This window comes from Stigmatopora nigra, chromosome 8 (assembly GCF_051989575.1).
Source record: "Stigmatopora nigra isolate UIUO_SnigA chromosome 8, RoL_Snig_1.1, whole genome shotgun sequence".
NCBI lineage: Eukaryota > Metazoa > Chordata > Actinopteri > Syngnathiformes > Syngnathidae > Stigmatopora > Stigmatopora nigra.
Genome location: NC_135515.1, coordinates 10,786,371 through 10,814,040, shown reverse-complemented (window position 1 = coordinate 10,814,040; position 27,670 = coordinate 10,786,371). Strand labels below are relative to the sequence as shown.

At 39.2% G+C, this 27,670-nt stretch overlaps 1 protein-coding gene and 1 long non-coding RNA gene across 3 annotated transcripts; both read left to right on the top strand.

Annotated features, from left to right (window-relative positions):
- The first annotated feature begins 9 nt into the window (after positions 1–9).
- On the top strand, positions 10–27,509 carry ssh2a (slingshot protein phosphatase 2a). Of its 2 annotated transcripts, XM_077722938.1 has the most exons (15): positions 10–218; positions 3,274–3,317; positions 17,082–17,194; positions 17,587–17,651; positions 18,632–18,753; positions 19,046–19,111; positions 19,185–19,250; positions 19,497–19,691; positions 21,792–21,885; positions 22,343–22,471; positions 22,613–22,659; positions 23,140–23,286; positions 23,359–23,559; positions 23,637–24,531; positions 25,337–27,509. In XM_077722938.1, the coding sequence occupies exons 1-15, from the start codon at positions 156–158 to the stop codon at positions 26,597–26,599; spliced, it is 3,510 nt and encodes a 1,169-aa protein (XP_077579064.1). In that variant the 5' UTR covers positions 10–155; the 3' UTR covers positions 26,600–27,509. The 2 variants fall into 2 exon arrangements, with proteins under 2 accessions (XP_077579064.1, XP_077579063.1); XM_077722937.1 differs by lacking the exons at positions 10–218; positions 3,274–3,317 and adding an exon at positions 10,001–10,530.
- LOC144200681 (uncharacterized) lies at positions 6,776–7,579 on the top strand. Its single transcript, XR_013327166.1, has 2 exons — positions 6,776–7,069; positions 7,201–7,579. It is a non-coding gene; the product is annotated as an uncharacterized LOC144200681 (long non-coding RNA).
- Positions 27,510–27,670: the final 161 nt, after the last annotated feature.

The following is a 27,670-nucleotide window of genomic DNA, read 5'->3' as shown; positions in this document are numbered from 1 at the left end:
ATCTATCCAGCTTGACTAAGCCGGGTCACACCAGCCATCACATCAGACTTAACCTCGGGACCTAAGTGTAGTTAATGTCTATTGAAAATGTCCGCTAGTGTTCCGTTTTTGTACGCTTCTTGGTGACCGCGGTGTGAGCAGGTGCAGCCGGCGGGATGGCTCTGGTCACCGTCCAGCGGTCACCGACACCCAGCACTACCTCCAGCCCTTGTGTATCGGTGAGTATCCGTCTACTATTTTGACATCTGGCGGAAACCTCCGTCCAATTATCAATTGTTTATCCCCTCCTTTTGCTTGATGATTCTAACTGGTGCAGCGCCGACTTGTCTGCATATAAGTCGGTTAGCAAAGTTAAACTGTACTTTCTTTTATTGTTCCAACATCGACTGTTGTGTTTAAAAAGTACGGTAATTTAGCTATATCATTAGCAGTTAGCTAACTTACTTCCGCTTGATTCTGGTCCGGAAAACGCTTGACTAATGAATTGCATGGATAAATAACGCTATTGTATGAGATCAGACTTATTTATTTAACACTGCGGTATTCGTTAGTGAACTTAATTCGTCTTGTCAAGTCAGCATCTCTTCTGCTTCATTGACGTCCAATAAGGGCGGTTAGGCAGAGTGACAGTGGGAAGAAAGGATCCCCCATGGAAGCAGGTTAGTGTGACAGTCGTGTCAGATCCTTCGCAGTTCCGCTTATCTTCTTGCTCCCCCCCAACATGAGACTTAAAAACTGCTGACATACACTCAGACATGACTGTGTTGGTGTGTTTTTCATAGATCAACCCCCCATGTAAATCTATGTCGTCAGTGTTATCTCAGGCTGACAGGCTCACAGACCTGGAAAAGTAGTACCAGTCATTCATTTTCTGTTTTATTTTCATTCAAGGTTGTGACGTTTTACTCTTCTTCTGTGAGGAAAGCATGCAGATTTTGGGCACGGATTATGATACACTTTGGAAAGCTTGCTTTTCAAGACGGGTTGCATATTTTGACCCCAAAAAATCTCCAAAGATATTAACATTAAGACCAATTCAGAATTCAAAGTCATTAATGACTATGGAATTTATGTTTCTGGGTCCAATTCCTGGCTTGACAATAATAGTTTTCATTCCAAAACCTTTGGAGGTATGCATTTGAGTGCCTCTTTATACTAGGGCTGGGCACGCAATTGTACAAAAGGCTGTAGTGGGGCCTGGTTCTCATTCCAACCGATCAAGAGGAGACCTTGATTGTAGCCGGGTGTTCTCGAGAAACTTCATTGATTAAAACTGTCTGTGCTAGATCAGTTTGAACAATAAGCCAGGTCCCACAGGATTTCTGTTTGGCTATTTTGGACACAACCGCCAATCTGTAAAAGTGCAAATGAAGCCTAAACTAAAGCCAGAAGTGCTTTTTACCCGCACAATCTTCAGTGTGAGCCGGCCCAGTGTTTTCCCCGCCCTACCCACAGTTCTGAGATCGAGGGTTTGGTCCCAGGACCTTCCTGTGTGGAGTTTGCTTCTTTTATCGATTTATATATATATAACTGTTTTAAACAGCAGCCGAAAAGCACCATTATACCGAATATATTGGATCAGATCTAATCTTGTGACCTTGTGACCACATTTGATACAGTCCAATACAAAAATAACTCCAAAATAGCTGAATCAGGTGCTGATACCGATACTGAGTATCGCATCACTAGATGAGTCCAAACCTTTAAACAATCAAGCACTTTCATTTTGTACTAAACAGGGATAAGGAACATGGACAGGACATTGTCCAATCATCAATTCTTGGCTTGTCGTTAAATCGTTCTTTTACAAACCTATGTTGAACTTGTACATGTACTTTTAAGGGTATGCAGTATGATGTGGGACATCTGGTTGAGGGTCTGTGATTCGTACCAATATGTGTACAATAATACCCCAATTATCGTGTCCTGATTTATCGTGAATTCACTACTTCATATTTATTTTAATTTTTTTTTCAAAGTTACAAAAAAAGTGAAAATCCACGCTAAAATTCCTAGCCACTCTTGCTACTCGGACTCAGCAATAAAGAAAAAAAAGTTATAGAGGTGATCCTGCTTTGATTTTTCGATTATCGCGGCCATGTCTGGTCTACATTAACCGCAATATTTGAGGGATTACTGTACAATACATTTGGGAAGAGGATAGGTATGAATAAAGAGTAATAATGACACACCCAAACATTCTATATTAGTCCCCATACCATTATAACCCTCCTCACGATTTGTGTTTCAACTCCTCTTCCAGATTATTGACCCAGCAGTTGTTCCAGCTCACGTTACCCGCAAAGAACACAGCAGGGAGTAGCCACCCTTGTGTGCAGTAATCTGTCTAGCAGCCCATCAAATCCCCTCTTCACATAGGTTATAAGGCCACTCCCTGCACACACATCCAGCTGTGGTATCCATAGAGATGATCTTGTGCGTGATACCCCGTTGCTTATCATCAGCAGCGGAATATTACCACTTGTATAATATGATGCACAAAATCTCTATCAAATTATCTGCTTTCGTTAAGGTGACTGGTAAGGTAGAATGTGTTCCTTTTTACAGTTTTACTTCATTGCAATGTGGTATGTTTTTTTGTCTCAAATTTAGAGGTCTTGATTGTCTTTTTTATTTACTTTGGGTAACACTATGTTGGAGCAGATATGTTCATCTGTCTTAAAGCAAGGCTTTTGGATGGATGGAGAACATCCCTTGACCTGGCAGCTGTCCACTCACTTGATCAGATCCTTGAGAGCTGTGAATATTTTACTAGGGCTCGACTCGCTGTTACACCCGCATCCGCATGATTTATCGTTATCCAATTGCATTTTAAACCCCGTTCTTGCATAATTACAATTTGCTTCCCAATACGAAAGCATTGTAGAATTTGCCCATGCATTCACCAGAGCTAACAGAATGATGCCAAAGAGAAAGTTTCTGAGTTTTGGGTCGGATTACCATAGGGATTAAAGTGTTTGTTTGTGTGGTGTACTGGTTCCTATGGTGGGGGAGGATGATTGCATTTGGGGTGGGGGAACAGCGATTGAAGCGCGTGGAGTCTGTTTAAGCCTTATCCTTTCTGTCTCTTCTATTGAGAAAGGCCTCGTATGTATGACAAAATGAAAAGTCTTTTGGATTTTGAATGAAATGTTAATTATCTTTTCCTGTAAACACCACACTGCAATCCTGGACAACCGAAAGCGCTATGTTAAGATCAATTCAGATGTGAATGAGTGCTGGTATTAAGTATCTTTTGTATTTTTCCTCTAGGAATCGGGCAGTGGTGAGGATGATTGTCGCTCCCAACCCAGAAGGTGAGAACACATCCTGTATAGTCATTACACGCACACGTCATTCCTCTGGTATCCTTTCCTCTGCTACTGCAGCACTCTTCTTACACCACAAGGGGGAGGTTGCATATCAAAATTATGACAGTTGCCATTCCACTTTTTTCCCCCAGCTGATGCACATTTATCCCATTTCTTCAAAAGTCATTGAGCATAAGTCATGTCATTTATACAATACCTCCCACAAAAATATTTTCAAAGAAAGAAGAAAAACAATAGAATTGTATAATAAATGCTATTTTTGTTACTCTGGTCTTTTGTTGTTGGGGACAAAGGTGGTATTTTAGTCTCAAATACGCTTAATGAACATGGATGAGTGTAATTTTAGCATTAGCATTGTCCTACTTTGAATTCATGTTCACTTGACCAGGGTATGTAGAGTGCTGTTTTGTGTTTTTCCCAATGACACCTAAACACCAATCAATAGACTGAGGTAAAAAAAATAACTAAGAAAATAGGCACACACACACACAAACACACAAACACACACACACACACACACACAAAACTTAATAGTTTTCTTATAGTTAACTGATTAATATTTTGTTGTGTTTGTGTTTTCTCTGTCTGAGACACAGACAGCCTGCATCACTTTCTGGCTCCATTAAAGCATGTTTCTCTAATATCCACCATATTATGGAGGGTAGCCACTGCATAACACAATGGGAGAATATGAGATGGTCTAATTTGATTGCTGAAAATATTATTGCATTTACAAATTGCTATTTTGGCAATTTCCGGGAACTATTGGCTTATATTTCCCTTTTCCCCCCACTAATGCACGTCATATTTCCCTTTTCCCCCCACTAATGCACGTCAATATGAAATGCTGTCTTGTTACTTCATCAAAAAATATTCTTTCCACTGTGAGGCACATGATCTGTATATTTCTAGAACTTTACAATTATAAAATGAGAGGCTTCCAGGTACCAGCAATTGAAAATGTTCATTATATTTGCACGGTTGTTCCAAAAAGCCAGTTCTAGGCATTTAATCGAATACAGCATGGGCAAAATATTTTTTTCTGTAGAAAAAAAGCGCTATTTTTTTATCCTCCGTTCATAGTAGTGTCTTGCAAAATAAAAAGTAACATCTGAGTAAAACCCCAAATGGATTAAGAAATACTATAGATGTTTATGTCAGTGAACAGAGTTTATATATCCCTGATTTATTTATTTTTTTACATTTGGGTTACATCTAATGAGGCAATTAATTCATATGAAGATTCCTGATTGATGCATTGCAATAATGAAAAGGGTAAAACTTTATTTCTGCTTGCCTTGCGCAAAGTTTTCAATTTGATCCTGATGTCAGATATGCTAGTGTTATATCGAACACATTTTTAAAAACATGTTGACATCATACCAATGAACCTTGAACACACCCCAATAGTTCTTAAAAGAACGTATGTTCCTTATTATCTGTTAGGTAATACATGAGTGCAGCAGCTGGTGAAATCATATCCATTTACATAAATGTTGTACATTATGTATTCCCCCTTGTATCATCAACGTCCTCTTTCACTATTTGGCTTATAGCTCACCATTTGTTAAGCATTGCTACACACTTAACATGCCAACTGCAGCCAGAGACCTTTTGAGTGACCCTTAATTTCTATTGCATAACATCCGCAGTTCAGTTCATTTTGTTGCCCACAGTGCGAATGGATCTGAGGAGCAGTAAAAGCTTGTGTGTTTTGGAGTGGCCAAAGAAACCTAGTCTGATATACTACCTGCATTTTTTTTGGTGGTGCTGGATGGAGCCTATCATAGCCAACAACGGGCAGTAGTGGCATACACCCCGAGTTGTTTGCTAGCCAATCGCAGGGCACACACAGATACCTACAGACAATTTAAAGTGTTTAGTCAGCCTACCGTGCAAGTTATTGGGATGTTGGAGGAAACTGGGGTAGCCAGGGAAAACACACGACACGGGAAGAACATGCACACTCCACATAGAAAGGCTGGAACCCACCAGGAATTGAACTCTTGGACTCAAAGCAGTGAAGCAGATGGGGTTAGCACGCTTCCATCTTGCTCATTTTTTCATTCTTTTAAATCATTGGATCAACTTCAAAACTGGATGGTCCGGTGGATGAGTGGTTTGCGTGTTGGCCTCACACGTCTGGAGTCCTGGGTTGGTCCACCTGTTTACATGTTACTTCTGTGTACTCCGGTTTCCCCCCACATTCAAAAAGCATGCATGTTCGGCTGATTGGACAATTTAAATTGCGATTGGCTGGCCAACGATTCAGGGTGTGCCCCGCTTCTGGCCTGGAGATAGCTGGGATTGGCTCCAGCACCCCCATGACCCTAATGAGGATAAAGTGGTTTAGAAAATGAGATGAATGAGTAGTGTATGACTAAATACAATGTAATTCTTGGTTTTGTCTTCTAGTTTTCAAAAGAAACAACATTACTGTCGATATAATTTGCTATTTGACATTGTTCATACATTTCTTTTTAATGTTGAGTATCTTTGCAGTGTATGTGATTTAAGATCAGAATCCAGTGTACCTTCTCATATTTATAGATGGGCTTATGGTCAAAATTTGGCAATCTTATTTTTATCTCAAACCCTGGCTTTTCAGCCATGGAGTGTTGTCTTTATATATTCACTGTAAACATTGACTGTTTGCTTGGCTTAATAACATAAAGCACTTTGCTTAGCCTTTTTGATTTTAATTTCCTGTTCAGGATTCATGTTTCGGAAAGTAGACCCACAAAAATGCAAATTTCAGACAATACAAATTACATTGATTGGTTGGTCCATATCATGTTAAAGCTCTTCTTGCACAACGTGTCAGTTGTCACATTGATGCTGACATGTGGAGCAGGTAGCTCAAAAGTGGGAGAACTTGATCAGATAAATCAAAACTAAAGAATGCCACAACATGATAAGAAATAGTTTACAATTATTTGAAAGAGTACATCATTCGTAAAGCTAATCCTCAAGACTCAAGAGGATGCTGGACACTAGCCCGGCCACTAAAGGCACATGGCTAGCTACACTGAACTGGTTGCCAGAAAATCCTAGGAAGCAAAGAAACAGACGTACATACTGTTATTCACATGTACAGACAATTTGGAGTTACTGTATTTTCCACGTTTTAAGGCCCAACTAAAATACTTCAATGTTCTCAAAAGCCAGCAATGTGCTCCCTATAGCCCAGCTCCATCTAGTGGATCTATAAACAAACCCACTACTATTACAAATGATCCATCTGTATAACACCCCCCATTACTACTAATACTACTACTACAGCTGGATGTATAACCACCCCTACTAATACAATTAATAACACAGCTCTATATAATGGATGTATATAACACAATCCCCTACTACTACAATTAATAGCACAGCTCTATATAATGGATGCATATAACACAATCCCCACTACTACAATTAATAACACAGCTCTATATAGTTGATGTATATAACACAATCCCCTACTACTACCACCACTGCTACTACTGTGTCTTTATAATCCACTGCGCTTTGTATGAAACTAATTTTAAAACCTTTCATTGAATGCGCACCGTTCTTCTGGAGCGCCTTATAATGTGTTTAACGTTTTGGGGCTGTTGGAGGAAAATTGAGTACCTGGAGAAAGACATAAAGCCTGGAATTGAGCGCTTGATCTCAGGAGAGTGAGCTTGCATGCTGATCAGTTATCCACAGTGACACGTCACGACAAAATGACCCACATCCAAATTGAGGTTTGGCCAAGATTAAAAAAAAAAGTACTGTCTCAACTTTCCAAGGTCATTTACTATTTTTGTATATTAAACTGGATACATGTTTTTCCACTGAATATTGTCCTATATTTGATCTGGGATCTGTATTACAGAATCGGTGGATATCGATAACCTGGCCTCATTGATCAGTTCAAACCTCAGGTCTTCTTTGAACTCCATGTGTCTTCCTTGTTGTGTAACTTTTCCAGAGCTCAGTTAAACAACAAACAACATCTCTCTCATATTACCACCAGCCTGGTTCCCAGGTTCCCACCAAAGGCCAGTTAATTTGACCGCACTAAACGGAACCTCATGACTAAAGCATCAAAGCAGCTGTGTTTGGGTTGTGAGCTAACATGAGAGGACACTAACTAACAATGTGATGCAACAGTTGTGCATAGGAAGGTGAGACGAGATGTGGTGTAGCGTGACGACAGCAGAGCAGGTGATGTGTTTGTGATGCAATCACAGTCGTATAAACATTTACCACGAGTTGTTATTATGGTTCACATTTTTCTTTACGCTGGCCAGATTTATTAGATTGAAAAACATTATCAAAGCCTGCCTTCATTTTGGGTCTGGAATAATGTGCGTTGGATGTACACCCCATATATAAAAAAAAAAAAAAACTCACTTGTTTTTGTATTTTTTTTATATGTTCAGTTTCAACTGGACTGACTGGATCATTGTTTTAAATGCTCCATGAACATATGAGCTAATTTATGGCTTCTAAAGTCCTTAGTCTTTTTTTTCCCTTCTTCTCCCCCTCCCCCCTATTTTGAAAGGAGTGATATGTAAAATTGGTAGCCAAAAATAATTTCCTGATTTCCCCCCTTTTAAATCAATAATTGTATTTTTTTAATCAATTTTTCTGTTTTTAGTTCAAAAATCATTTTGTAAAATCTAAAAATATATATAAAAAAGCTATATTAAACATTCTTTTAGATCTATAAAAAACTGAATATTCAGGGTTTTAATCCAGTTCTTTTAATCCATTTATAAAAATAAAAAAAATCTAAATATTATGTCTAAAATGGTCTGGCCCACATGCAATCGAGTTGACGTTAACACAAAACCCGAGTCTGACACCCCTGAGCTACACCATCGGGTGGCCACATTTATTTAACGTCGATTGAAATATCAGGGGCTGTTAAATGAGTAATTGTAGTGCAAATCTTACTGGTCCTTTAAGGTTTTACAACCAAGTCAAGCAAAAAGCTGTTCATTAAATGTATCTCACTTTTTTCACTGAGATGACATAACAGCATTCACTTTGAGGCCTGAATTACACAATTGAGTTATACTACAGTGTTTTGGCCTGAGTGTTTGTTAGGAATGTGGGAACAGATGAAGATTGCATGCAATACAGAATTTGGTAAAGTGTGCATGTATTTCATGCACAAACACATTGTTAAAAGTATTACATATGTGTTTACACAAAACATACTTTAATCATAATATTATTAATGAATGAATAAAATAAAATATGTTCATTTTTCGTAAACAAGGCATGTTGTACAAAAACAAAAAACGGAGATGCGTGTTACTTTTCCAAACATAAGGATTGCTAAGGATTAAATTGTCATGAGCTGATGTTATTTTGGGTGGGCTGCAGTTTAACATTGTCACAACTTATTGACATGACATTTTGCATAGAGCTCATGTTCTTGTTATGGCAGGAAAATATTTTTTCTAAGAAGTTTAGGGGGTGATAAAAGGAAGTAAAGCATCCTTTTTCTCACATCATGTACCTGTTTGTGTTAGTTGCGTTATGTCATTGCTTTAGGCTTTCTGTGTCTCAAACAAGCCCCAGGAAAACAAGCGAGTGTACATCTCTACTTGAGTCACATTCCACTAAGGCTGCCGGAAGCCAATTGTGGATAACTTGTGCTGTCTAGTTCACATGTGGTTTCCTTCTTATGCAACGCAAGCACAAGATTTGGGTGTGGGGAGAGTGCGGGTCACCTTCAAGGCAAACCAAAAACAAATTGCAGATTTAACGGCCTCTATTAGATTAGCTCACAAATCAAACTTTTCTTTTCCTCAAACACGGACAAAAAGTGTGAAACTTCAATCATGTGACCTTTTTGAAAATTCATTTGGACTTTCAAAGGCCTTGTTTGAAGTTTCTGAATGTATGGCTACATAATGTTTCTAGTCAATAAAAGTTTATCTATCTATTACTTAGTATATGTAATTGTATCCTAGTGTACTCAATTGAAAGATATTAACACTACTGGTTCAGAGTGTCATGGTGGATTTTCACATTTTTATGAACTTAAAAATAATAATAATAATAATAATTCTTCAGTGCTGAGTCCTAGTAGCAATAGTGGCTTCTGGTTACGAATTTCAGTGTGGATTTTCTTATTTTAATTAACTTAAAGAAAAAATATAACAAAGAAAATGTTTTTTCTTCAGTGCTGAGTCCTAATAGCATGTGGAAGACAGGGGAGTTAATTCCGCTTGTAAGTTTCAGTGTGGAGGTTCCCATTTTTATGAACTTAAAAAAAATAGGAAAAAATCTGCGATGTAATGAAGCCGCGAAAGTTGAAGCGGGAAATGGCGAGGTATTACTGTATTAGGTATCATATCCAACAATTCTGTCTTTTTCGGTCAGTAGTGTCGCATCTCACTACTCAGGGACTCTAGACACAAGGCGTTGTGTTATTAAAAGCAAACCACACGGTGGCTGACGCTGAACTGTCAATTACTCGAGTACTTGGGTAAACACGTCCAGAACGAGGAGAGTATGTAAACAGTGCGATCAGCTGATTTGAAATAGAGCAAAGTGGAGCGGGCAGAGTTTGATTGGTTCCCCAGTTGGTCCAGCCCACTTTACTTTCTTATTGGCTGTCCACCCACGTTGTCCCGCCTTCTTACCAATCATTGGTTGCCGACGTTTTCATGGCTGTGAGCACATGTTCCGCCGATGTTTCTACACTGACTAATGAGGGGAAGCCTGTCACTAGCCACGGTATTGAAGTATGAAGCGCTCGTAGCGGCGTATCGTAGTGGACAATCATGTTTTAAAAACGAAACGATAGTATTTTAACAATGACAACCTTTGACATTACCGAGGAGTAGTTTTGTGAACCTGGTAGCTAGATCCATTTATTCTAAGGGAGCAACAAACTTGGAGTGTAGTTCATCTGGCATTCTTTTTTCTTCTTCTTCCCAATCCTACGGAATTCCACTAGTATTGTTTAGGAAAGCGTTTTACTGCGTCTCTTTTTTTTGTCATGGCGGATCACATGCGTATAGGAAGGCAGTAAAAGTTTTGCCACTTCTGGAGAGGATCACTAATCCACCGACATGACTCTCGGTGCGGTGTCCGGTTCTTGCTGCTCGTCGGCGGTCAGCTTCTGTTCGTGTTGCGCGGACAAAATGTTGCCTTACTTCACCGGCGACGCGGTGGTGTCAAATAATGAAATCAACCAACTGTAAGTGTTTATTTTCTCTGCAAATTTCTTCTTCGTCCTTTATTGTGTATTTTTTAGAAATCAAACTCGATTTATTGTTTTAATATTTGATATATATATTAATATAATTGATCAATATATTTAATATTGAGATTAAGTACACGGGTAAACTACTGTGGGTATGATATTAGGTGAGGATGAGGAAATGAGCTTGTTGTGGCAAGATTTTGCAATGTAGTGTATGTGCCAAGTGTTCTTCCTGATCATGAAACTGCCAGGATCTTACTCATCGTCGTCGTCATCATCATCCTCATCATCATCGTCATTGGTCTTTCACTTTATTGAGACATCACATTATTGGCATGCAAATTATTTGACCGTTTATAGGTCCATACATGTACATACACCTTGATGCAGATTACCTGAGAATAGCCTTTGGGGGTGTTGCCTTTTTTTTTTTTTACAGTGCTCTTTATTTTAATTGTAGATGGATATTATGTACAGATTTTATCTTTTTGAAACACAATTGAACGTTGAAAAATGTTTGCCCATGCCAGCTGTTATTTAAATTTATACAAAAAGATGTAATTTGCTACATTGGCTCGATTGAATAAAATACAGTTTTACAGTAAGTGAACTCCTTCACTATAGTTGCTTTTGTGTGGGTAAAACAAAATTAAATAAGGTACAGCCAAACTCTACTTTAGTTCTTTGGGAATTTCTGGCCGAGAACTTGCATTTTTTTTATTTTCATATATTATTGTCATGAAAATAAGCTTTATTTTTATCTACTTCACTGGCGTAACATGTTGTATTCTGGCTTTTTTATGCTCATATCCCTCGACGTTAAGAGTCTGGTGGTTGTCGGACCCACTATTAATTCATTTTCTGAACCGCTTATCCTCACATGGGTTGCAGGGGTGCTGGAACCTATCCCAGCTGACTTCCAGCTCAAGGCTTGGTTGCCAGCCAGTCGCAGATCATTAGTAGACAGACAACCATTCATCCTCACACTCAGACCTAAGGGAAATTTAGTGTTCAACCAGCCTACCATGCATGTTTTTGGAATGTGGGAGGAAACCGGAGTGCCCGGAGAAAACCCACACAAGCCCTGGGAGAACATGCAACCTCTACACAGTAGGACCAAAATGGGATCGAACCCAGAATCCCAGAACAAGGAGGCCGACACGCGAACCACTCACCCACAGGCCGCCAGCAGACTTACTAGATAGCCGTATCTATCAAGTATTCTATGTGTGTATGAAAATACTTGATTCATGAATGATTGCATTACATTTATCCATTTTTTTCCAGTAAATCAATTCTTGAGCCTCCACTGTCTGTGTTTTGTCAGGTGTTTCGTAACATTCTTGTTCAGTCAGCAGTTGGCAGGGCTCTGCGTGAGAAATTGCCTTCTGTCATGGGTTTTGAGAAGTCAAGGGCAGCTCGAGTTTTGATTGCAGGTTTTTTTTCACCGCTCATGCACATGAATGTAATCAGGGTTTGAGTAAAGCATCAAGACTAAAATAAGGACAAGAGGTTACATACACTCTGCATCAAACATAAATGTAGTGAGTAATTTTATTGCTTTCTTTTGACCATGAACATGTTGCATGAATACTGATTGTAGCCTTTAATGTGAACAACAGCATGGTTGATATTCTAATATTTGTACCACTACACATCCAGAATTCATTTGCATCTTTAGTGCTTGGAATGTTTCAATACAATCTCCTCAAAACTCATTTAATTTTTGGTTTAGTGATTTCAAATGTGTATTGTGACAGAAGTGCTTGGTGACTCTTGATCTTTTTAAACACCAAGATTGGACATGCAGTTACAGCCTTTTCTTCCATTACACATTGTCTGCTATGACAAAGTTGGATGTACAAATCACTACCTAGTATATTTGTAGATGGAGGTAATTTTTATAAAGTCTAGTTCCTGTAGTTGAGACTAAAAAAGGTGAAGGCCCCTATCATTGTTTTCTAAACTTTTTTTAATATACATATTTCGTCGTCAGACATTTCTGTAGAAATGGCACTTTGCTTCAGTGACTAAAGTTTGGATGACAATTGCTTACTATGTACCCAAAGATCTCGCAACAATTTTAAAATGTCTAAATTGCGAGCAATAGCAGTAGTTAATTTAGCCGCTATTGAGGATTTTGGTGGCATTTTTAAAAATTGTTCCATTTTTTTTCCTTTTGATTAAAAAAAAACGAGATTGGAACTACTACACCAGTTCAGGGTGCCACCATTTTGTCACAAATGAATGTCCTTATTTTCTCTCGGTTAGTAGCATATCTTTCCACAGTGACACCATGAAGCAACAATGTTCAGCATACACCTATGGCCATGGTATTTCTCACTGGATGCATGTGGCTTCAGGCCTTTCCCGCATTGAGCACAGCCCTAAATTTATCCCACATTACAGTGACTAATATGGGCATAGACTGGTTGGCTAAGGGTGGAGAGATGAGGCAGGAGGTTACTTATCTGCCTGTATGTGGAGAGGTCCTTAGATAAAGGTGATTGTGTCTCTAATCGATGGACAGCAGCTCTCTCTCTCTATAAATTTTTCTAAAAGAAACAAAACTATAACTACCCACATAAATAGCCATTTCTCTCACCCATGTGCAAGCAGAGAGATTTTACCTTAAAACACACACTTTTAAAACACAAGTAGGTCTAGAATCACGCTTAGCACACACAGAACACCAAGTGAAGCCAATGTGAGCCAGCTGCTTGGCATTTGAGGCATGGAAACCTTTTCTCTCTTTGGAGATCCTTCTACACGACGTAGACCAAGTGCAAAGCTGGCACGCCAAATTTGATTGGTTGCGATGGAGAATCATTGTGGTGGAAACGATGGTAAAAACAAAACAAAACAAAAAAAAGCTCAATGTTTAGTTTATCCATTACGAATTTTCAAACATTCAGTTCTTCACAGAATTAGTCCAACCAAGCCACTTAATATTTATTGTCATCCTTCAGTAATTAAACAATTTTAAGCAAGGAATGGATAAAAAATATGTGCTACATAGGACTAAGTTGTCAGTCACATTAGATAATAAACAATGACAGTTAAGCCCTAGAGGCTTATGCACTGTTTGCATGGGCAACTGTAATATAGATAGAGATGTGTAACTGCTAATGGCCTTGCCTCCATACAGTGGATCATTTGGATATGCAAGTGTCCCGTTTGAACCTCTGAGGCATGTTGTCAGGTCATTGAGAGCCCACAAAAGGATTTTATGTACAGTAAGCGACCAACACTAACTGAAGGCCACCTATCAATAGCAGACACTTTTAAAGAACTCTATTTTAAGTTACCCTCCTTAACATCCAACCCCACAGCCTCTCAAATACTCTGGCTTGAATTTCATTATTTCTGTTTGTGAGCAGTTTTAAAAGTGTATGATAGGGCACGTGCTTAGCCTTAGATTTGCAACTCTCAATGAAGGTTATAATACCAATGACAATGTACAGTAGCGCTGCTTTGAAGGGTCATTACTTTGAAATTGAGTAGAGCAGCCAAATTGAAAAAGTATAAGAAGATGTGGAGAATGTGGAAAGGAGGATATGATATAGGGGGAGTGAAAGGAAACAGCTCGGTCAAGGGTGGCTAGGTTATGGGAAGTGAGCTCTGCACTTGGCTGTCGTGTTTTTCTTGTCTGTGCATTGCCATCACATGCTACAAATCCATTGTCTCAGCTACTCAGGAAGGAAGATTGAATGGCTAGAGAAATGAAGAGATTAAGTTACTGAGGAAGAAGGGGGATGCCAGAATCCCTGAAAGTCAGATTGTTCTGGTCCTGTTATGTACAAACAGAAACAATACATGTAGAAATGTATAACTTTTGCATACAAGTTGAGTTTACAGGCAAATTTACCTTTTGTGCTCATAAACTGCATTTTTAGAATTTATTTCATTGATACATTTGAAATTTTACAGTTATTTGGAGAATTTTCTAAATCATTGATGGAAGTTTTTCATAAACTCATTGAGTAGAGAGAAGAAAACGTCCATCACAATTAAATTCCATGGCATTTACCAAGTACTATTTAGTGGATCCTAAGACTTGTCTTTTCATGTTGACATATTGGGTGTTTCAGCATGTTTCATGGGTCAGTTTCTCGTCTTCGTTTACAAACCCATAGGCGATGAAACCACCCATATTTGATCTGAGCAAAACAGGTTTAACAAGTTTTACTGTATTCGCTCTACGAGCATTCCTTTTTTCTACAACTCGTCATGAGTAGGGTTGAATGTTGGATTCATCCGATATTATATTTCAAAACAATAAAAAAATGAATGAGCTAGTAGGTCTGGATGACATGACATTAACACGACAATAAAAAATATCAGTCTCTAATTTCCATGATTGCTCTAACATCTTTTTCCTTTTAAATTTGAGACCTCAAACCTCTGAATAAGTAATTAAATTACTACTTGTGTTTTTTAATACTCTTTGACTAGATACTATCATTTAATTAGTGTGTAAAAATCAAAGCACCATTATATAGTAATTTCTGTATTTTTCTCCTTTGCCAACATAAAATAATACCTTTGGACGCCTTGAAAAGCATGAGCGTTTTGTCTTTCGTGTTTGTATTATTATTGTTTGTCCAATAGTTTTTTCTACTTGATGTTACATTTTTGAGTGTTATAGAAATCTCAACTGATAAGAGGCATCATATATCCAATGAGCATACTGCAAACAGGCTCTGGGCTTTGTTGTTTTGGCACAATTACTATTACTAGCAAAATTTGGACTTTTGCCATTTGCTTTGATCCTGAACTGATAAACACATTGTGTTCCAATACAGCCCAAAATAACAATTGAGCTCATTTTGGTTTTGAAACCTGTCTGGTTCTAATGGCTTAGATGAAAGTCACTTTTGAATTTTAGTTGTGGCCACTTTATACAACAAAGGATGTCTACCTCTTTTTTAACTCATCCAATCCAATTTCACTTTGAGGGTTGGTCTGTCTGAATCAAATTTAGTTGGATGTCTATATCTGTTAAAGGCATATACAAGTATGCAAAGTGCTAGTACAAGACCACATGTTTATTATACAAGTGACCCCACAAGTTAAGGGCTCTCACCTGCTGTGTCACTCATCTCAATATTTAAGGATGTTTGGTGGATCCTTGAATATCATCTGACACGGCCATTATTGACTGCACAATCTCTTGGGTTAGCAGGTCACATTGTTCCTCAAAACAAAAACAAAAGAAGTGCGTCACACTTGTACATACTGTATGTTGACTCCTTGGTCAAACGCTGACTTCACAATTTTAATGTGTTGTCTTCAATGCAATAAACTAAAGTCATGCTTAATATGACTAAGTGTTTGAAAAGGGAACTGAACATCAGCTTTTTACCATAGATTTGTATGCTGGCCAACTGTTATCCCTAATCAAACATTGTGGAGGAGTGGGGCAGCCTCTGCTTTCTCTCCTTGCTTGCAGCTGCTACAGTGAATGCATTTAATGTGTGTAATCCAGCTGTGTGGAGGAGCAGAGAACATTGTGTTCTGAGTTCAAATTTGATCTTGTTTTCGCTCAGATTTGGGGAGCTCTTGCCAAACCACCTTGAATGGAATACTGTGACAATGACATTATTTCTATTACCACACATTAGACAATACACTTTAGGGGTGAATCGGTTCACAAAATCCAGGCTTCTGTGGTTGTGCTCTTTGTTTTTGGGTTAATAAATTTCAGGAAAATATCAAGAAAAATCTATTGCCTGTAAAATTGGATTTAAGTTGCCCTTCTGCAAAAAAAATTGCCAAAGACAATTGCCCTTCACGACTTTTAATAACATTTCTATACAGCAATAGACAGCAACAGAGAGACGTAAAAGTGGGCGATCGCATGACTCGTGAAGTCTTTCTGGATTTTTTTTTTCCATGGAGACAGGAAGTTTGTGAAATTTCCCCAGCATTTCTTAGATTTTATGCTGCTGGAATGCTCGCTGCTTAATCCTGTATTTCTGAGGATTCGATTAACTTGTTCATTTGCTCCTTCGTTAAGAGTTCATTTTTATGCCCTTCTACCAACTTGTCAATGTCCTCCCCGCTGACTACTTCTTTTCATTTGCACTGATAATTTTCTTGGGAGGCATGATGATACACACAGAAGAAGTTGCTTTTTCCACACTTGGAAAAACTCAACAAAACAACACAGTCAGAACTCCGTGATGACGAACGGTGGTCAAAAGAAAGAATCTTGAAACATGGATAGTGGTGGTTGTGAGGCAGCCAATGAGAGCCCACTAGAGTGTAGCAAGATTGTAAAGAAGGAATCAATTCATCTGCAACAATTTCAAAATAAAATATCCAATATGGGAAATGTATTGACTTTTGGGGGAATTTCGTAACGTGGATCTTGTTTTCGTATGTTGAGGTACTCATTTGCATCTAAAAAGCTTTGGTAAACTGAAAATTTCGTACCTAGAGGGGTTCGTAAGTAAAGTTATGACTGTATACTGTCCTTTTTTCTTTTACTTTGTTTATTTGAGGTATATGATTAACCATTTATCCCTATTCCTTGTTCACAGTATCAGCGAAAGCTTCCTCACAGTAAAAGGTGCTGCCCTTTTCCTTCCAAGAGGGAACAGTCCCCCACCAAACTCTCCACCTCATATCAACCAACGATGGAACAAGCACACAGGTAAGCGATATACATAGTAGGAACCAAAAGATAAATACAATTACGGTCTCATTAGTTCCTCATATAGTTTTTACTCAAATCATGACGTGTAATCGCAATTGTTTCATAGATTCCAGTTTAAGATATGTACTGGAATCACTTTACTTCAAAACTTCACAACATTTCTGTAAGACATGATGAAATTATGTTCAAAACAAAGGATTTTAAAAATGTCAGCATGTTTTTATAAAAAGTTGACCCCTACTGTATTTAAACCAAAGATGGGCAATGTGAAGGCAGTCTAACCAAAGCTGAGATAAGGAGAAATGACACAGAATTCTGTCTCTAGAGTTAACTTTTAACTGACAACTATGTCCAAGTAAACTGAGAATAAATGCATATGATTATCCTAGGGGATCTCCAGAAACATCTTCAGACTATGTTTACTGTGCTGCGGCCAGAGGACACAATTCGACTCGTGAGTAACACTGAGACACACTGACACACTTTCCTACAATGTTGTTAACGGGACTGTACAGAAGTAGTACTTTTTTGACATGACTGGAGGTTTGGACAATGACCATTTTTTTAAATTAAATTATTTTTTTATATACGTGTTAAATTGTGCTCTGGCAGTTCTTACTTGACTGGTTGCATAGGTCTTTTAAGGTCACACTATCAATGAAATGTGTCTATGTTCATTCGGCATCTGCTTTTATTGCTTTTTCTCCACATAAAATGTCTCATAAAATTAAAGAATTTGATAAATTATAGCATGCAATCACATTACAAAACAAGCACAAGGAAGCTAAACATTTTGTGAAGCGGAACAAATCTACTAGCTAAATAATAATAAAATTAAAAATATTTAGACAAGTATTATTGCGTTTTGGCTTTCCTAATGTTCATTTTTTTGTGAAGAATTTTCATTTGACTGCAATACAAGGGTTTATAACTATATTTTTGGTGCAGCCTTTTTGTACAATGTTGATCCATGCTTCTGCCTGTCATGTTAGTGTTTATGTCTCAGCAAATTCCAGTTTTAAACCTGTTTTGCCAGAAAAATGAGACAGATTACAACCAAATCACCAGTGACTCGCTTAGATTCCCCTTGAAACCTCTACCAAACTGCTCATTTTAGCCTATTTATCTGGAAAAGAGTCGAAACAAGAATTCAGAACCACTTTTTCCTATTATTTTTTTGGAAGGAGTCTTCAAAAGGCTTCTGATTTATCGGTGATGAATTGAAATCATAATATATCACAATAAAGTAGTACATTGAATAGTAAATGGCAAACTATTGGCACTGTTCAGACAGTTTAATATGAACCAAATATTAATAAGAATATTTGATTTAGCTTAAAAATATGAAATACAGCCGTGAACAGTTGGCATTAAGAAGTATGCAGTAGGAATTTGTGCCAAGTCTGATTCCTATTTTTCTCTTTGATCTCTCAGGCTGTGCGCCTGGAGAGTTCCTATCCTCAGGTAACTCGCTACATGGTGGTGGTCTCCACCAATGGTAGGCAAGACACAGAGGAAAGCATCGTTCTTGGCATGGACTTCTTTTCGTCTGACATGTAAGTATCACGCCACAGGCAAACTCATAATCTGACTATGTCATCTTCATTTGGAATTCATTCAAGCAAATAAAAAGGCTAATTTACCGGCTTTGATTCTGATTCAAAACTCTAATGAATTATTCAATAATGTGTCTAGAAATCATGACGCTCCAATTGTATTATGTGAAACCAGTTAGTCTAATGTTGGATATCTGGGTATGATGACAATTAGGCTTTTGTCGAGTCAATGAGGATGACAAAGCCTATATCCAATTAAAAAAAATGCCTTTATATGCTGACTCTCTCGTAGGTGCTGTACGGTGGGTCTCGTTTTACCTCTATGGAGTGATGCGCTGATCCACTTGGATGGAGATGGGTATGTCCTGGTTTTATACCCTTTGCTTTGATATGCCTCCATTTTCTAAAACTACCTTTTTCCCCCTTTGCAGAGGATTTAGCGTGTCAACTGTCAGTCGAGTTCATGTGTTCAAGCCAGTCTCAGTTCAAGCAATGTGGTGAGCATCTTCAGATTGTGTTCAGAGCAATTACATTTCGTACCAAAAAATATATACATCCAAGCATAACGATTTAGAGGGGACTCATTTAAGTCATTGACACTGACTGACTGACACTGTTACTTCTACAAAGCTCCGTTCTCGTCTGACTCACTCATTCAATGCATCTCTCATAATATTTTGCATAAGGACCTTTCAAGACACACCGTAATGGTTGACTATTCTTGTTTCCGTTACCCACCTTAGGTCCGCTCTTCAGTCTCTCCACAAAGCATGCGATGTTGCGCGCTGCAACAATTACTACCCAGGCAGCCTGTTCCTAACGTGGGTCAGCTATTATCAGAGCAGGATCTCCTCCAACCAGTTTTGCATCAATGAATGGAACGCCATGCAGGATGTTGAGTCGCACCGTGCCAATTCACCTGTCCTCTTCACAGATTTGTAAGTATTGGTGCTCAAATTGATAATAGAATTCATTTTGATTGTCATGTTTGTTTATCACCATGGTAGGTTTCATGTTTGCTTAACATATAAAGTAGTGAGTGTTCGGAAAATAGATTAATTATAGTACGAAAACATGACGGTTTTAACACCCCACTCACATTTCAGAGCAATAACTAACTACTTATCACATTGAGATAGAGTTGGTTCACTTTTCACAGAACACTGACCTAGATCTTCCACTTGCTTCCATTGACCTTTACGCAATGGAAAGCCGAGGTAGATGAAGATCAAATTAGCTGACATGTGATCTTAACTACATACAGTAAGTCCACTTAAACACGTTCTCATTGGCGCACTTTATGACAAGGTTGTCAACAGCCCCATAAGGAAGTACTTGAAAATAGTAGGAATGATATGATGCATTTATGGCTTCATTAATACCAAAGAAATCCCCTTGCCCCCTCTGCCTAGTCTTGTGCATCTTCCTACATTTTTGAATTGCTTGCGATTCTGATATTCTGGAATAAAAAAAATAGCTCAGGATTTTACCATCTTGAGTTACATTCGGAAAATAGTCCTGTGGCATAACTAGATTGTGCGATGCTGAACAGACAGAAACAGGTGACAGGCAAAAACAGGCACACATTCGATGGCAGCGGAAGATTTAAATAGACCTCTTCTTTTCGAGTAAGAGGCGGGGACTTTGGGGGACATAAATGGCTGTCCAATAAAGGGATGAAGAAATCACGGGTGCAAGCTCCACTTTTTGGCAAATAATCACGTCACGTCTTTCCCAGGGAGTGGTATGTTTCTGTTGCAGTAAACTTAAAAAGGTTCCCATCTGTGTTTTATGAGCACTAAACACACACTACCCAATCTTTATCTTACAGCACAAGGTGACCTCTTTGATCAGGAACTCCTCAGTATTACTCATTTACTCATTCGTTTTCTTTACTGCTTATCCACACAAGGGGTAGCGGGGGTGCTGTTATCCACACAAGGGGTCGCGGGGGTGCTGGAGCCTATCCTAGGTAACGATGGGCAGCAGGCTGGAGTCACTTTCAATTGGTTTGCCAGCTAATCACAGAGCATAAGGGGACGAACAAACATTCGCGCTCACACCTACAGATAATTTGGAGTGGTCACTCAATATGAAAAACCGGAATACCTGGAGAAAACCTACACAGACATCCGGGGAACATGCAAACTCCATGCAGGAAAGTCGGAACCCACCAAAGAATGAACCCTCAGTGTCGGTCTGCAGAAGGTCCCCAACTTGTGGACCATGGTGTGGCTCCTGGTTTTTACCTACGTCTACAATGCCTTGTGTGTCTTGTGTCTGTCTTGCTACTGCAACCAAGAAATTTCCCGAATACGGGATGATATAAAGTTCTAACCTTACTTAGAACTCTGAGGCAGACATGACAACCACTCCATCACTCTGCCACCCCACTTCAGTACTATTTATCTTTATTTCATTTCACCTAAAGTGGAGTAAATGAAGGCAGGCAATGGAATGCTTTTCATCAATGCCATTTTTTGTGGGTTATAATTGTCAACTGCCCTCCCTCATTGATGTAGCAGGACTTATTAAAGGATTTTATTTATGACTGTTTGTTAGCAAAAGACAATAGTTGCCCTCAGTCATTCTGGAAGAGTCAAATACTTGTCCTGGATAAAGATAAACAAGCCAGCTGACTTAAAATTCTGGTGCACACCCTCAGTTTGACCCTGGTGCTTTAAAACAAGGGAGCTTTGAGAAAGCTTGAAGAAATTATTAAGCCACTTGATGTCATCGTTCCAGAGGCAAAATGTATTCCCTTGCATAAATGTTTAAAAAAGCACCATGCAAGAAGACAGGAATGTTCAACAAGGGAATTTTGTTGTGGGTCGTCTCATTTTTCCTCTTCCCACTCCAGTTTCGAAGAAATGAGACAAAGCGAATGATTCTTTAACGGAATAGTCATCTCTGTGCCCTCAAATAATTCAGCGAATGCTAATCGTTGCCGGAATTTTATGACTTGACTTTTTGTTTGCTTGTTCAAGAGTGTGAGATTTTTTTAGTTTTTTTTAAATCTGTCTATATTTCTTACATAGGCCCACTGAGAGGGAGCGCACCGAGAGACTGATCAAAATGCGGCTGAGAGAGATAATGATGCAAAAGGACTTGGAGAATGTTACCTGTAAAGAGGTGAGAAGAAACAGATGACATATTTGCAACTGCATCATGCAAATAGTTTGCAACCAGCAACGCAGTTTGGCTGAACTTGCTATTTCCCTGTGTGCCAATTAGTAATGATTCTGCTTACTTTTACAAATCAGAAATACTGAACACAAAAAAAGAACACCACCATGCTTGAAAATGTGTATGCTACGTGGTGCATGCTTAAGAATTATTTTATACAGTTAACTTTTGCTACACTATTCAGTCCTTTGTTTTCTTTTGAACAGTTCAACAATTTTTGGGTACACAGTTTTTGTTTGTGTGTCATTGACAAATCTCATTGGCAAATTATCAAACACTTAAAATTATCATAACTTGGTAAGTTATATAAGTGGTACATTGTGAAAAAAACTGTTTTTTCAACAAATCTTTTAAGGTTTAATCTTTGATTTTAACCACTGTGCATAACATTTTGTTTTTCTAGATCCGCACAGAGCTGGAGATGCAAATGGTGTGCAACTTGAGGGAGTTTAAAGAGTTCATAGACAATGAGATGATTGTCATCCTTGGACAAATGGATAGTCCAACTGAGATCTTCGAACATGTTTACCTGGTAAATAGCCCTATTCTTTTATCATAACTCATCATATTCTAGCTAATGTTTAATCAAATTTGACTCAGTCTGCACAGCAGACTTTGTCAAACAGAACGCTGTAACATAAAATTGAATTGACAATCACTTCACTGTGTTTAGGGCTCTGAGTGGAATGCCTCTAACTTGGAAGAGTTGCAAAACAGCGGGTAAGATACTGTACATATATCCATATACATATACACACACACACACACGTGTGTGTATATATATATATATATATGATATATATATATATATATATATATATATATATATATATATATATATATATATATATATATATATATATATATATATATATATATATATATATATATATATATATATATATATATATATATATATATATATATATATATATATATATATATATATATATATATATATATATATATATATATATATATATATATATATATATATATATATATATATATATATATATATATATATATATATATATATATATATATATATATATATATATATATATATATATATATATATATATATATATATATATATATATATATATATATATATTACATACATATACACATAAACCATTGGATATTATTATGCTATTTATGGGCTTTTTGAAGTCTAATTTCTTATTTCTTCTCTAGTGTTAATTATATCTTGAATGTGACGAGAGAAATAGACAACTTCTTCCCTGGAATGTTTGAGTATCACAACATCCGAGTGTACGATGAGGAGGCCACCAACCTTCTCGAGTACTGGAATGAAACCTACAAATTCATCACCAAAGCCAAGTAGGCCTTGATCCACATGCACACACTTTCTTTGCTTGGTGTCAAGCATTATCCTTTTTTTTCCACTTCTAGGAAAGCCGGTGCCAAGTGTCTGGTTCACTGTAAAATGGGAGTCAGTCGCTCTGCTTCTACAGTGATCGCCTACGCAATGAAAGAATATGGGTGGACGCTGGACGCCGCCTTTGAACATGTCAAGGAGAGACGAGCCGTCACCAAACCCAATCCTTCATTTATGAAACAGCTGGAGGAATATCAGGGAATTCTGCTGGCCAGGTAAAATAATTTTCACATTACAATTGCTTGTAGATTTCTGTTCACGTCATATTTACAGTTAATTTCTCCCTCCCCAGCAAACAAAGGCATAATAAATTGTGGCGATCTCACTCAGACAGTGACTTATCAGAGCGTCCACAACAACTTTTATGTAAATCCTCAATGCACTCCTTGGGACACTCTGACTCCCGGAGTAACAATAATAATTCTTCCCCTGCCTTGCATCACTTTCTGGGAGTTGCAGTGCTCCAAACTCTTGTTTCTGAACCTGATGATGCCACCAAATCGAACTCTGATCTCCCCACACATTGCAATGATGCAGGTGACTCGGTGGTTAACGAGACTTTCAAAACGGATCATGATGGCGAGCTCACATCTCCCTCGCCACAAGCACACACGACAGTGCTCGCCCCAGAAGAAAATATCGGCGGTGCTGTGAATGGGGTCGCCATGGCAACTATCATCAATTCCGATACCCCACCTGCGTGCCACATTCTTCCCCCGAATCCTGAAGTTCAGACACCATCAGAAAGCCCAGAAAAGAAACCACTGGAACTGTTTATTAATTTTCCTGAGCAAAGTAGCTCCGAAGACCTTTCTCTCATCACCGCAATGTCCTCAGACACCTCTGAACAGTCACCTTCAGATTCACAGAGTGAAAAGCACAGCCCGCCCAGTCCAGTCAGCGAAATCGTTCTCCCCGCATTACTTTCTTCAACAGAGCTCAGTGATGACAACAACAACCCGCAAGAAATCCACACCAAAGACACACCGAATGGTCGCAGCCAAGCTGACGACTCGCCCAACCACAGTTCAGACAGCATTGACTTCTTCAGCGCCAGGGAGAAGTTTCTGGGTTTAGCCCAAGAGGACAAGACGCCAAAACTCTCAGAGCAAAAGACCCCTTCTCTGGATGGGGATGACACTGTAGGAACTGAAGAAGAGGAAGAGAGTGAACAAGGGACAAGTCAGGTAAAAAAAATGTTTTGATATTCATCCATCTATAGTAATTATTTAAAGGTTTATATTTAAATATTTGTATGTGTGTGATTATGGGATCCATACAGCAGTAGTTTTAACCCTTCAAGGGCAAATTAATATATTTGGTTATTAAAAAAACGTATACCTTATGAATGAGAAACCTCATACGTTCCCATATGTTCACCTCACAACATTGGGTCATTTAGGCCATTATAGGATAATTACCTTTTAGATATTCTCACTGGTCTTTTTTTATCTGCCTCTGTGTCTGACTGGATAAACTTTGAATATTTATTTCAATTTAAGCTTTTCTGTGGTGGGCCATTCGCTAGGTCTCCGTAGGCAGGTTTTAATAACTTCACCTATTGAGCATCTATTGTGGGGCATTAGATGTATTATGCGAAGCCCAGAGAGAGGTATAAATGCTAAAATTAGAAATCCTTTAAAAATCTGTCATTTAAAAAAAAAATAAAGCTGAAAGTGTAAAGTTGCGAGAGAAAAAAATACTCGCCCCCTTTGTAAAGGCATGCAATTTGATCTGATCAATAGCAAACTATTCAATCTAAAGAAAATCTGTCAATAATCTAGAGATTGATTGACAAACTGTGCATGGCCACTGTGCATGGACTATGGCAAGGCTAAGAATTGGCTATTCAAAATCTTTTTTTAGTTAGTAAGACATGTACACGTTTGAAGAAAATCATTGAGGAAAACCAGAAAGTTTTCTAATATTTATTTAAACCCCAACGAATGACTTGTTTTCTAACAATGTGGATATTTCTTTGTCTTTCTCCAGTCAGTGGATAGCGACGAAAAGCTCAGCCCCGAGGTTCTGCATCAGCCTTCCCAAGACAACGGAATATCTGTTCGCCATATTGTTACTGAAATCGAAGCCATATGCCAGCCGAGCACTCCCTCGAATCCCACCTTGCACTCAGACTCTCCGGAGGAGATGCAGCCTGAAGTTCCGCCACGCTCTTTGACTCCTCCCTCAACAACACGCGACCTGCCGGCGGGATCCGTGCGGCGGGCCACCGAGCAGCTGGAGCTAAAGCTGAGGCAGGAAATAGAGATGGTGCGACGGTCCCCGTGCGGTGAACTCCCGCCTGTCCGACTACCCGCACATGCCAAGGGTGAGAGCCCACCTCAGGAGACGGGTGTGAGACTAAACAGCTTACAAACGCAGAGACACATGTTTGATGCTTTCCACGAGCCTCAATGCCATATGATGTGTGATACTCACACAGTAGACTCATCTCTGCAAAGCCCAAACCAAAATGACAGTGTGTTCCAAATCATTCTGGACGGGGTCACAATTCAGGAGTCGGACCCCGATGAGAACTCCGAGATCTCGAGCGGGCTAGGGGGATGTGGCCCTGAGTGTGATTCCCAGCAGCGCCTGGTGCGTAGCGGCCAGGAGTTGGAACGGATTCAGCAGACGTTGCGAGAACTGCAGGCATTCCTCCTCGAAGGTGCCGGACCCGAGACATCGGATGCGAACGTGCCGAGCGTCATCCCCAAAAAGGAGCCCCCTCCATGTCCGGATGCCACGCGGCGGCTCCGACGAAGCGAAGAGAGTTTCCCGGAAGTGGCCGAGTGGCGCCGGGCTGTCGAGCTCGAGGCTCGCATCCGGCAGGCGGGCCTCACGCCACCTTCTCTCATGAAAAGGTCGGCCTCCTTGGCCAAACTGGACTGCCTGGAATTATCGGCCAATGACCTCAGCGACCTTGACCTGAGGCAACAACCCCGGGCGACGGCGACAGAGGTGAATTCCTGCGACACGTTACCTCTATCCCCGTCGCACTCAGACGACACTTGGAAGAAGCAGAAAGTCCTCAACCGGAATAATGGCACTGAACAAACACGTTTATCGCGCGACGATTTCTCTCCGTCCCCCGAGAGGGACGAGAGAGAGGACCCGGGGGGCGGCGGTTGCGTCTCGCTCGCCACGTCGCCGAGGCAACAGGGAAGGGCTCACCCTTCCCGACGTTCTCGCAAAAGCAGCGAGAGAAAGCAGCGTGCTGCCGCCGCTGCTGCGCTACTCTACAACACCATGTGACCTCACTGTTACGCACACGAGTGCACTGACTATGCAACAAGTGTGTCGATGGAATGTGTAGCAGGTGTGTTTGCGATGTCAAGTCCGCGCGTGCATGTCAATTTTTTGGGGGGGATCATCGGGGACATGAGACTAAGAAAGCGAGAAGTCGGGGATCCAGTTGAACTCTTTCAGTCCTCAGGGTGATACATGAACTGGGAGGGTTGGCATGCCAATGAACTTGCTTAGGTTTTTTTTTTTTTGCCAACCCTCCAAGTTCAAATCAATTGGACGTCTACTTGTGCCAAACTGAAATGAAGTGGCATGATAGAACGTCTATCATCGTCAATGGCAGAGGAAACTTCATCTGGATATCATGGTTTTCTGTAACTGTCAGAATTACTTCTCACATAATTGTCATGCTCTCACACATTACACTGAAATTATCTTGTAGTCATAGTGAGAGTGTTTCAATAGTGTGTGAGAGGTGATCTTGAATTGTTCTAGGCTGCCTCACATCAACTACTTGGATGTGTGTTTGAACTGGACTGACCAACCATTCATACTTGCAATGAATCACGTGCTCCACTTTTTAGTTACATTTTTTTTAGGGGGGGGGGATTGATTGTTTTAATATGTTCAGTGTGAGTGTGTTATTTCACTTTAAAGTGTATAAAACAACAAGAGGGCTTCTTCTCAAAACATGCACTTTACTGTTTTGACCATTTGCATTTTATTTCTTAATCTACAGAAATGTTTTGCACTGATGTCAATGAAGGCTTGACAGCCTCATTTTTTTTCACAAATGGAGAAATGTCTTTAATTCATATTTTAATTAAACCAGGGTAAAGCTCATGCTCTGAACCTGTTTTGTGTTTTATACTTTGTGCTATTGCATTTAATAAATACAATGGGCTTGTTTTGACTTGAATCTGATTTTTCTTAAGGCACACATACTCGAAATATGCTGCCATCTTTTGGACAGTATACATACTTCATCGTTCTCATTTTAAAGATCATGGAAGGAAAATTTTATTTAAGGAAAATCTGGTTTAAAATAAGTTCTGAAAATATGGAAACAAGCTGAGAACA

Coding starts and splice junctions, on each gene's coding strand:
- ssh2a (XM_077722937.1), top strand. CDS start 10,403: ATGACTCTCGGTGCGGTGTCCGGTTCTTGCTGCTCGTCGGCGGTCAGC. Junction 19,251..19,496: donor GTCTCAGTTCAAGCAATGTG/GTGAGCATCTTC, acceptor TACCCACCTTAG/GTCCGCTCTTCAGTCTCTCC. Junction 23,560..23,636: donor CAGGGAATTCTGCTGGCCAG/GTAAAATAATTT, acceptor CTCCCTCCCCAG/CAAACAAAGGCATAATAAAT.